The following is a 12,908-nucleotide window of genomic DNA, read 5'->3' as shown; positions in this document are numbered from 1 at the left end:
TATAATAGGTATTATGTTTCAAGGGGGGGGTCCTTTCTGATTATTTGATTGCCAGTAACAGCATTTGTTATTACCACAACACATGCCGATCAGGGGGATGGGTATGAAAACCTTGCACGATCAAGCTGAAATTGACGTCAGAAAGACCTTACCTGTGGTCAGTGGTATTCCAAAAAGAATATTCCAATTGTTTGATCGCCATCTGGTCCATCGTATGTCCATTTGGTCCACGACATAACCCACCACAACATATGGATTGGGGGTCCCGAAAACGATTCAATGCGATCGAGTGAAGCCCTAGGTTTCCCATTACTAGAAAAGTGTGCCCGGAGACATTTGAGTGTAGCACCCGATCTGGAACAGGGTTTACTGCACTCTCGATACTGCCTACTAGCAGGATCTGGCCGGTACTGCACCTTCGGAGGCCCAGTATGCCTTTTAACGGCAACATACAGGTCCCTGACATTGAAAAGGATATTAAGGGACTTCCGGTTTGGCGAGGAGCGGACCCGTGAGCAGCTGCAGAACAGAGCTCCCGGTCCAAAATTCAAGAAAGGTAATAAAAAGTTATAAAACACGATAAAAAGTAACAACTAGAAGATAAAAGAAAGATGATAAGACCCAGTGCACAAAACTCGAGGAGAAGTGAGAGAAGAGTGACCCCCGACAAAGAAAATACGACGAAAGGAAAGGTACAACACGAGGAGATGACACAGCAAGTATAACGTTAGACCACAGCGAGGTCTGGCTGGAGACGGAGCTACAAGCTAACATGGAAGCTAACATGATATTATTATGCAAGTTAGCATTCGGATCAGGCTAGAAGCAATACAGAATGCTAACGATGCTAACATGCAAATCAACACGCAGGCTGGACTCGATGAAATACAGAATATTCAGAGGAACATGGAGGCTAATTCAAAAGAAATAAAAACGTTAGACAACAGCGAGGCTGGAGATGAAGCTACAAGCTAACATGGAAGCTAACACGATGAATATGCAAGCTAGCATTCGGATCAGGCTAGAAGCAATACAGAATGCTAACGATGCTAACGTGCAAACCAACACGCAGACTGGACTCGATGCAATACAGAATATTCAGAGGAGCATGGAGGCTAATTCAAAAGAGGTAAAACAAACAACCCCCAAAAGAAGGACAAAGAGACGCTGGATACAACCGGACCAACCAGGAATCTGGCACCGGGGTCGGCCGGACCGTCCGGGATGCGGCCACGGAGGTTGCCCAGGCCGGCCAGGATGCGAGCATTGAGGCCACACACACCAACCGGGAGCCGAGCGCCGAGATCAACCAGACCAGCAGGATTCAAATAACGAGATTTCACACACCAAACAGGACTCGAGCACTGAGGTCACACACACTGACCAAGATTCAATACCACATATATATATTATTTGATAGTGAATGGATGTTGACACACTGCAGATAACACACAGCCCACTGGGAATACAGACAAGGTAAACACATTAGTTGGGAAAATTGGGACTTGATTCGGAACATATAATATAAATAACACGTACTAGACAAAACTGTAGACACTAACACACATGTGACCATCATCGTTTTGACCCAGAGAGTGGGGTCTTGTGTGTTGTGGGGTCGATGTGCGGATCCCCCTGCACTCTCCTCTACTGGGCCAGGCCCAATCAATTCAAGGGACCCGTGTCGCAGGTGCCCGGCTCCGTGTATAGAGGTCCTGGGATATGGGGGAGCCCTATCTCTCGAGGTGGATGGCGGGAGGGGGGGGATATTTCTTTATTATTTCTGTTATTTGAATGTATTGTCTGATTGCTTCGCCGATGACGTGCAGGTCTACCTCCCCTTAAAACCCACCCAAGGGAAAACATCAATAAAACCACTACTTGACTGCCTGGCAGAAATCAGGTGCTGGATGTCTGAAAACTCCCTGACATTAAACAAAGGGAAAACTGAGGTAATTGTTTTTAATAGTGCCCCCCTGGCCCCCCTCATTGACGCACTTGGTCCCCTGGGTCCAAACCTCTCCACCTCTGTCAGGAACCTCGGGGTCATCTTCGACAGCAATTTTAAATTTGACAAACAGGTCAGCGCCGTAGTCAAAAACAGTTTTTACCACCTTAGACTCCTGGCGAAGACAAAGGCATACCTCTCCCAAAGTAACCTAGACCGTGCAGGCTTTTAAATCACTTTTAAAAACCTACCTGTTATCCTTGGCCTTCCCCCCCACTTAATCACCACTAGACCCCTGGCTCTTCTATCCTCTTTGTTTTACTGTGTCCTACCTGTTTTTATTACTTTCATTGCTTTACTATGTTTTTAATCTTATATCTTGCATCATATTATTTTGTTTTTATTACTTTCATTGCTTTACTATGTTTTTAATCTTATATCTTGCATCACATTATTTTGTTTTTATCAACCTGCCTGTGAAGCACTTTGGTGCCAGCTGCTGCTGCCTGGAAATGTGCTATATAAATAAAATTGACTTGACTTGACTTGATGTATGTTTGTAAACTAAAACTAAAACTGCAAATAAAATGTTTTGTTTAAAAAAAAGAAAAGGATATTAAAATCGTAAAAAAGGGAAAACAAAGGGCGGCTACATGGCGTAGTGGGCAAGGCGCTCCCCACGAATGCAGAGAGGCTGGGCTCGCCTGTTCGAGCCCAGTGCTCCACATTGCTTTCAGTTTAGCTGGTCGTTCATACTAATACACATTGGCCGTATTAGGGGGTGGGAAACTGATGGGTGGGGATCGGGCGTTGTGGACAGCGACTCCTACAGGTCGGTTGGTGCGCCTGCGCAGTAGAATCAGGAAGTGTCGGGGGCAGCGTGAGCCTCCCACGCGTTACTCCTCGCCACTGAGAGATCGAGCTGCGCAGGTGAAAAGATGCGACTGCTGTTACCTCAAGTACCGGAGGGGACTTGTGCTATGTATGACTTAGTCCACATTGCAGCCGGCTTGTGGGAGGCAAGAAACAGCGTTCGTGACAGGGGAGGGTTGAATTGGATGATACGAAATTGGGATGGGAGGAAAATATAGAAAATGGGAGAAAAAGTGGATAAAAAAAAAAAAAGGGGGAAAACGAATAGGATACGGGTTACCCCAAACGGGACTGGTGTTATACTTAGGGGACCTGACGCACGAGGGTATACAAGGGGGGGACAAATATTTAATAAAGATAATGCTGATATCGGCCAGAAAAGCAATAACGAGACTGTGGTACAAGGAAGATCCACCAACAATAGCACAATGGGTAGGAATAGTAGAGGAGATACAGGATATGGAGAGGATAACACACATGCTGAGGCTACAGGAGGAGAAATTTTAGGAAAGATGGGGAAAGTGGGAGGATTATAAGGGGAACGAGAACGACATCACAGAAGAAGGGACAAATGCAACACAAGAGGGCGAAGGGTAAAGGAGGAAAGAGGTTCAAGGAGGGTCTCTGAGCCCATGTCGCACATTTTTGCTTTAGTTAGTATTTTCTATTTTTTTTTTTTTTTTGGTATGACAATTGTTTTATGTTTTTTTACTTTATTATTTATGTCTGTTTAACAGTGTTGTACATTCCGTCTTTGTATAATGTACATGGAAGACCAACGGATGTGAGATTATAATTCAAGGAGGATGTTGTTTGTATGTTTGGGAGTCTATGTAAATAAAAATTTAGTTTAGGGGGGGGGGGGGGGGGGGGGGAAGGGAAAAAAAGAGAAAAAGACAAAGAAAAGGGAGGTTTAAAGGAAATAGAAGGATACGGGAGGAAGGAGGTTCAAGGAGGGACCCATGACGCGCATATTTACCTGAGTCAGAATTTAATTTTTTTAGAGCAAGTATTATAATTTGATATGATGGTTTAAGGACGACATACACTAAGTATTAGTACCAAGTAGGGATGTCCGATATTATCGGCCGACCAATATTATCGGCCGATATCGGCAGTAAAATGTGATATTGGAAAATATCGGTATCGGTTTAAAAAAAGAAAAAAACAATAACAATATTTGTTATATATATATCCAGTGAAATTATTAGTTACCTGAAATTATTCCGTTTTTTGGGGGGGGGGGGGTACCCTGCATATATCGGTATCGGTTGATATTGGTATCGGAAATTAAGAGTTGGACAATATCGGAATATCGGTATCGGTAAAAAAGCCAATATCGAGCATCCCTAGTACCAAGTATCTGGGAAACCAACTGATGTGGGATTAATAACCAAGGATGATGGGGTATATATGTATGTAAAACAAAATGCAAGGTAAACTGAGTTTAAAACTTTTCTATATATCCCTGTTCAAGGAAGATATACATATCGTCATTGGATTTTGTACAGGCCAACGAATGTGCGATTACTATTCAAAGAATGACTTAGTCAATAATTGTATATATTCTTCTTTCTGCAAGAACGGTATTTTTGTATTTTTTTTTATTTTCTCTTTATGGTTTAGGCCTGTATAAGGGCGATGTACACTATGTCTGTGTAATCACCTGAAAAGCCAAACGGTGGAAGATTGACAATCAAAGATGTTACTATTTGTATGTTTGTGAATATAAATGCAAATAAAAATTGAGTTTAAAAAAAAGGGGGGGAAAACGATCCAAAAATGTATATATATACGTTTTTGGCCATTAACCGTTGGCGCCCAATAACATATATAGGTGGTTGGCCCCGAAAGTGTTAAGAGGTTAAAATATCTATGGGTAAATACAGGAGGTTAGGACTCATGAAAAAACTGACTCTGTTGTATCATTAATGGCTCATAAAAATAAATAACGCACATCCTCTGTTCCTTGGTGCTGAGCCAAACTGTAAAAACAGTAGATGAACAAAGCGGGGCTCGCAACTCACTTTTGATGCTCCAAATGTGTTTAATTGTGACAAAAATAGCAGATACAACATTTCGACCCTTCCGGTCTTTCATACTTGAAAAAGACCGGAAGGGTCGAAAAGTTGTATCTGCTATTTTTGTCACAATTAAACACCTTTGGAGCATCAAAAGTGAGTTGCGAGCCCCGCTTTGTTCATCATTAATGGCTGCCATGTGAATATGGTCAATTCCAAAGACTACTTTTAGCTCTACTGTCTAAACCAGATAAATGTTTTCCGAGACAACGATAAAGACTCAGACAATGGTTGATAAGGTCAGCTGTGCAACATCACTGGCACCGACTGTCTGTCAGTCTATCAGAACAACTGTCTTCAACTTTCACAACTAGTAGCAATGACGGCTCTTGGATAATCTACTCCCTATCAACATGCTATCATTCCTAAGCATTGCACCGTGTTGCTACTTCACCAGAATACAAGCGAAGAAAGAGGTGTTGGAAAATAAATAATAAAAATGTAACACAAATTCTAAAATGCATCCTTAGTGCAAACAATGAAGGAAAACATTAATGAAGAAATGTCTTCATTCATTAAAATCCTTGTTAGTTGCAACCAAAGTAACAACTCCTTTTCTTACGGTTTACATACTCTTCCCTCTCTCTCAAATAAAAGATTGACAATTTTCCCTTGACAAATTTTTTATAAACCAAGTATTGGGACTTACCATACTCCCAGTCACCTGAATATTGTTTTTTTTGGCCAGATGTTATGATACTGAAGTGATATTCATGTCAAATTGCTTACGGCAGCAAATAAGGCATTTTTGATTATATCCTGTTCGTACTCCAGTCCAACGCAAATATCTTTCTTGTTACTCCTCTATAGGCTATTTATCTGACATATGGAGTTACTAAAAATGCATACTGGATGCTCCCTATCTCTGAAATATGAGAACCTATATAAATTAAATAATGCATTTTATATTTGATTATTCTATATATAAGTAAGAAGCTCATATATAATGCAGACTTTTACCTTGGATACTCAAGTATAACTATTTCAATATTTATACTTGAGAAAGGCACGTTTATATAGCCCATTTCATACAGTGATGCAATTCAAAGTGCTTTACATAAAATAGATCAAAAGGAAATAGCAATTAACAGTCAGTGCAATTATCAGCAGTGAGTATTTATACTTTATCTTGAGTGAAGCAATGATGCACATCATCTAATCCAAAAACGGAAGCAACCCTTAACAGATGGGTCCAGAATGGCTGAATGGGATAGATGGCATCATTGATTTTTTAATTAGTATCCTGCTGACCTCCATTCAAAGATACAGAAATGGGGATCAATAATAGGCCTACTGTCTGTCTCCATCTGCACCATCTGTGATGGTGTCACAAATCAGTGATGAAAGAAGAGTGCAAATTATTTACTCAAGTAAAAAGTACAAATAACCTGATGCACCTCTGGTAAAAATAAAATCAAATAACGTAGTAACAGTAACATCAAAAGAAAATATCTGAGAATATAATAGAATAAATTCATAATAATAATAATAATAATAATAATAATAGATTTTATTTGTAATGCGCTTTACAGTTAAAAGAACATAAGAACTAGCAAGAATAAAGGAAGAAAAAAAATAGGCAAGACTAAACATAGAATAACAGAGAAACATAGAATAAATAAAACTGATAAAAGAAATTGGTAAAAGAACAATATGTGGAGCAAAATTTTTTATAAAAAGTCAACAGAAAGATCTGTTGGTGTGTGGAAAGGGCGCAAGAGGGAGAGAGGGATGACACACACCGGAGAAGGAGAAAGAATGGGACTTCCGGAATCTCCAACCAATGAGCGGATTCCACATGCGGACACCGAGCACTGCAGCGGACTCACGCGAGAGGTGCAGCGAGAGGTGCTGAGGATGATGATGATGGTGACACAGTACTGGTGATTCCGCAACACACACACGCAGCACAACTAGAGAGAGGACTGCAACTTGACCACATGTCTAAATAATAAACCCTTTGGACGTTTTTCCTTCTTCGGGGATATCAAGAAGAATATTCACCAGTGACAGCGGCGGTGTCATGAATCATTATTCCGTCAAGAAGAGCTTGTTGTGGCAGTAGAGGTAGCGGAGAGAGCGAACCGGCGAATTGGAGGAGAGCGAGGCTACCAGTTAGCTGTGTAGCTATTAGCCCGCTAGCTAACGTTAGCTGCCGTCTCATCCACACGGTGACAGTCACCGTGTTCAGCCGGCAACACGCAGCCTGTCGCGAAGATCGACAGGTTACCGTCTTTCATTAATTAAAGTAAAACAAAAGGAGAACAAACTGCGAGGGGCGTCTTTAGCAGGACGAAAGATAAGTGTCCTTTGAACTGCTCGTCCACCATGGACAACGCGCACACAAAGACGGTTGAAGAAGTTTACAGCTTCTTCAACGTGAATGAAAGTACGGGTCTGGCTCTGGAGCAAGTGAAGAAGCAGCGAGAGAAATATGGGCCCAACGGTAAGAGATCAATGAAGGTGAACTGTGTTGTTGGGTGTAACGTAGGTTACGTCGAACATTGATTCCTAGTCATTTAGCTGGTCACTGTGACTGGACGGCCCTGCTGCCGGTGTAGGACTCATCGACGCGCTGCCGGGAGGAGCCAGAATCGAACCGGGGACCGTTGATTACCAGACGACGCTCTCCCACTGTCGTGTCGTCATCATACGCTGTCATCATACTATGTCGAAATACCTTGAAAGAGGGAGCATGTGATTGATCTGTTTTTCTTAATATCTACGATCTTGAGTTTTGAAATGCAACTTGCTTTATTTTACGAATTTATTTCCCATTAATTAATATTACTCCCTCCCGTTATTTTTGCCCTTTTGTTTATCTCTTGATCACATAAAACAAAATGTTTTTCATAACGGCATACCAAAAGTGAATACGATAAACCTCTTCTATCCATAGAATTATACGTCCCCCCCCCCCATATGTCACTGTTTATAATTATGGTAGTTAATTGTATCTAACAACCCTATTCATCTTTCTTTTGTGTGGTGTCCAATGGATGAACTACAGAGTTGCCAGCTGAGGAGGGTAAGTGTATAGTTATGTAGTTAAATCAGTTTAATTTATGTTTAATGAATGTTCAAATCTTCCAAAGGAGCCCTGTGTTTGTTTGGGAGCAGTCAGTCTTTAATGTTATACAGTAACAACATCTTTTGTTATACAGGTAAATCTCTTTGGGAGTTGGTGATTGAACAGTTTGAAGATCTGCTTGTGAGGATCCTTCTGCTTGCAGCCTGCATATCATTTGTAAGTATTTGTTTCAGATTCACAGTTTGTTTTTAGTGTTCACCCAGTATGTTGACCAGATAAAGGCAAATTAGGTGAATACGATAACTTGGTTACCATAGTTTCTTTCCCTGTAGTTTAACTTGAAATACAGTAGGGTTCACGTGCAAGGTTGCTCTGTACACAATCCCACCATAAATCCCATAGTTCCATCATTATATTATAAAGTTTAATCCTTAACATAATCTCAGGCTCTCTTATACCGATAATACTCCAGTTTTGGGTCAAGATTATTTTCTTACTCCAGTCAATCCAGTTACATTTCACATGGACCTCGCGAATACGAGAAGCCTGCTCTTTTCCTAGTTTCTTCAGAGGAGGAATACTTGGGTCTTTGGAAAAATACAAAAACCTGACCACCTGCCATTTGAACATAGAGGCGGTTTGAATGCCACAGGGAACTGGGTTTACTACACTGCACTCACATTTGTAGGGCCCTACGAAATCCTTTAAAATAATATATATACCGTATATAATATATATTTTTTCCAAAACTATAGATGTAATCAAGCATCTATTGCCACAAGGTGGCCCCAAATGACTCTGACTGTGACCCTGTCAGTTGAAGGGTAAAAAAAATTTGTTGGGTAGATTCTTCTGGACCCTAAGGGCTGGCCTACAATAACGACTGTCCCTTACTGACTGACTCCCCATTGTTGAAACATTCATTGCCTGAGTGTTGTGGCTGGGTTTAACTAGGCTTGCCAAGTCTTGTTCTTAATTCCCTTTTCGAGATGTGATGTTTTCTCTCTGCAACAGCGACTTGCTACCTTTCATTAGACTCCTTCGAATGATGAGTTCAGTGGCCCCTCTTTCTCGGTATTGCTTTCAATCCTGTGATGTGTGTGTGTGTATATAGTACCTTTTTTCCTGATTGGCCGCAATCTGGACTGGATCAATCAGGAACGCTACTCGAGAGAAAATGATGGCCAGAATCTGCCCGGTGACATAACGCAGATGCCATTTGAAATGGAACATTTTCTCATAATACAGGCCCCACATTTTTATTGGAAGTCTGCTGCGTCTACATGCTTTTGCAGCAAATCATAAAGTCATCATAACTTCTTTGGAGTCTGTGTCGTTTCAAGTCGATGGTGCTAACAACGTCGGGAGTAATTCCCCCCCTGTGCTTGTGATGCTTATTCACAGTGATATGTCTTGATTTATACACACCGTCTCCCGTGATGAAAGATGGTGCGCTATTCAGTCAATCCAGGAAAATGTAATGATGTCACTTTAAACGTGTGTGATAATCTTGTGGTATGCTACTGGCATGAGAAGCATGCTGTCTCCGCGAGTCTGCGATCGTCTGGTAAAGAGTGAGTGACTGGCAGCTGAGGAAGCTACGTGTCTGATTCTGTGTTCGTCTGCTAAAGAGTGAGAGTGACGGGCAGCTGAGGAAGCTATGTGCCATGTCGACTTGACACCGGCCCCTATGCGGTTTGAGTTCCGAAGTGTTAACATGTCACCACTATTCAGCCGATCCTGGACGCCTCTCTCAGAAGCCTCTTCTGTACGGAGGCTACACAGATATCGAGTTTACACATTTCTCAACTTCCTGCACAAGCTTCCCGTCCCTGCAAGCCACTCGGCCAGTCAATGTAGAGAGAATCTGTGATCAAGCTTCCCGTCCCTGCAAGCCACTCGACCAGTCAACATAGAGAATCTGATCAAGCTTCCCGTCCCTGCAAGCCACTCGACCAGTCAACGTAGAGAGAGGGAGAATCTGTTATTGTTGCTCTTGAGTACATTAGGGACCAGGCCTCACCAGTCAAGTTTGCCGTTTTTGTGACCCCCTTTCCACTCCTGTAATTCTGGCTGGTGGCCATGTGGCCGAGAATGTAAACCAGCAAACACGACTATAGTGACAACAGCCAGGAATAGTCTTAGCCTCTAAATCACCACTGACTGAGACCTCTTTTCCAATTGCCCCCCCGCTTTTACATTAACATTTTGTCAGTACTACAGAGTATCGATTCACGCTAGATCAATAGGTGCCACATTTCGGTACCTAAGACCCGCCCAGTTAGAAAATAATCTGAATTCCAATGACTCGCAATTGTCATTTCATTATAGACACGGACCAGCGCGGACCTTCAATGACATGCAATTGTCATTTCATAAGACGCTGATAATCGTGAGCAACGGGTCGCCATTCTTGTTATGTCCACATCGCGGTAAAACCTTAACTGCTGTGAGCGTTTCCAGGGTTAGCGGCTGAGCTAACGCGTTAGCCGCTAACCCTGGAAACGCTCACAGCGGAGTGACTCCACGACACCAGTTCCATTATTGAGGAAATTGGGCGGGTGTTATATTGACGAGGCTTGACAACCGAGGTTCAAAGATAAGGCGACCAAGAGGCAACTCAAACCTAATACATCACGGGGGGGGGGGGGCTGAACCTCTCTACGTTCAATGATTTAAAGTAGCCAAACGTTACACTGTAAATACTAACTGGATAGTTAATTTCATTATCTGAAATATTCTAAAATCATTAAGTCTGCTATAAGCCATTATCCCTTTTGTGTGTGTGCGCGCACATCCCATCTCTGGTCTTTGGAAAGACCAAATGAGGTCAGAGGAGTTTGATGATATTGACTGAGGATGGCCAGATAATGTTTATTTAAACCTAAAAAAGAATAATGCATAATAAATGATCATGCAACATAAATCGTTGTAGGAACAGTTTGGGAGAGGGAGGTAGGGAGGGGTTTTGGTTTGTGGTGTGATAACAATGTTGAAATTGAGAAGTTTAGACTTTAGTTTAGAATTTTTTTTGTTGTAATGAAAGTACCGAAAAAGGTACCAGTATCCGTTCAAATGTGAACGGTACCCAACCCTACTGGCAGTGTAGGTTTTGAAACGCTTGGCTGAATCTGTGTATTGGCTCAACTGGTGCTGGGGGTGAAGAATATTCCTTACACCCCCCCCCCCCCCCCCAATACATTCCAATGGAAATGACAGGCCATCATTTAGCACTTTTCAATTCTCAATTAGCTGTCATGTAATGTTCACTGCTTTACTACAATAAATTAATGCAAGCTAATTACCGGGTCTTGGGAGTTAATGGTGTTGAGGCTTGGCGCTCCGCTGCCGTAGCCTGAAGGAGAATTGCTCTACTCAATCTCTTCCCAGTTAGCTGTCATATCGACAACTATTTCAGTGTTTTCAAATAGAAAGTTAGAAACTATTCCTAATCTATTTTCTGTCAGTCAGTATATACAGTACAATACTTACATTAAAATTATGTGTTTTTTCACCTGCGATTACTCTTCAGAATCATTTGAAACTAGGATACAGTACATGCTTTGTTGGGTCATTAACACTTTGAGTGCCAGCCACGAGAAATCTCGTTATTTCATGCCATGCGTTTACGCGCCAATGATGAGAAATCTCGTTATTTAATCGTTATTGCTTTTATTAACGATATCCATAAATGTTTCATCAATCTAGCCTCACGTTACCATTGGGACTGTATGAGCTCGAACAGGGAAAATACCGCCCCCTATCGTCTCCAGGATGGTAATGCACCCATTGGATTGGACTCAATGAAAATGTATGAGAAAAAAAATCAGGATTCCACATTTTACTTCTCAGGCATGTAACCCGAGCTGATCAGATTCATTGTGGACCCTCAGAACAGTGTGGAATATGTGTTTCGAGTACCTAACGTTGGATCAATAAACGCGATCGATATTTGGAATGGCGATCAGGAATTGGAATAATCTTTTTGCAGAACATCTGATGTGAGGTAAGGAATCTGTCTGAATACATATCTCAACGTGTCTGTGTGCGTGTATGACGTTAGCGCTGACCAGGAAATACATAATCGATTTTTCAGCCCGCTTCTCTAGCGTGCATAAGTACACATGTACTATCGATAATCTAGCGTTTATTTGAAAACTATTCATAAATAGGGCGAAAAATGACCGTGTTTTGTAGGGCTGTCTTAAATACTTCGAAGCTTCGTTCGATGGGCATGGGATTCGAATATGAGAAAAATAATGCGAGTATTAAAAAAAATACGTTTTTTTTGTGTGTGCAAGATCAACTCTGCCTCTCTTTGTTAACTACAACAAGCAATGCTGTTTGTTATTTAACACATCCCACGCCGGAAACGGCTTACGACGTGTTTCAAGTTCATGCGAATTCTGCCAATCCACGGCGTACGACGTTATTGCGATCATATTGTGGACGGAAGTGGATCTCTTGTGATCCCGGTGCATCTGACAAATGCGTCCGGCACTCGCATATTGTTGCGGGACTGTATACACACGTCCGTGTGTAGCGATTGCTGCCATAACGCAATAATCGATACGATTTGGCCGTGTATTATGATTAGACAAACCGGAAATGGATTTAGGAGATAGCCATCAAATAAGTGGGATCTTTTTCCTCCAGTCTCATCGTCGAACGGTAAGAGGACACTGACGTCATTTTCAGCGCGTTTGTTTATTATTATCCATGCAAACTGCTCATCAATATATCACCCATACTACATAAAGCATTTACAGACTATCACGGAATTATAAACGACCCCCCCCCCCCCCCGTTCATCCGCGCATGATCAGTCATAACGTTTAGGATCATGTACAGTTGAAATTTTTAATAGTTGTATCGCCAACAAACGGCATTTGATCATCTATATATGCGTTTATGCCTATATCTCACGTTCTAGGAATTACTGCAGAAAACGATAAAAACATATTTATATTCTAGA

The 12,908-nt window shown here is 41.8% G+C and overlaps 1 protein-coding gene across 2 annotated transcripts in view; it reads left to right on the top strand.

The window, feature by feature from the left end:
- Positions 1-6,797: 6,797 nt before the first annotated feature.
- Positions 6,798-12,908, top strand: part of LOC311237502 (sarcoplasmic/endoplasmic reticulum calcium ATPase 2) — a 109,341-nt gene continuing 103,230 nt past the window's right edge. For both annotated transcript variants that reach the window (XM_084325422.1, XM_084325421.1), the window contains exons 1-3: positions 6,798-7,348; positions 7,913-7,930; positions 8,067-8,149. In XM_084325422.1, coding sequence (XP_084181548.1) covers positions 7,231-7,348; positions 7,913-7,930; positions 8,067-8,149 — 219 coding nt within the window. In that variant the 5' untranslated portion in view covers positions 6,798-7,230. The remainder of the gene's footprint in view (positions 7,349-7,912; positions 7,931-8,066; positions 8,150-12,908) is intronic.

Source organism: Notolepis coatsorum (genome assembly GCF_963971535.1).
Source record: "Notolepis coatsorum genome assembly, chromosome: 11".
Classification (NCBI taxonomy): Eukaryota; Metazoa; Chordata; class Actinopteri; order Aulopiformes; family Paralepididae; genus Notolepis; species Notolepis coatsorum.
The sequence above is the reverse complement of the archived record's forward strand: the minus strand, read 5'-3'. Positions and strand labels throughout refer to the sequence as shown.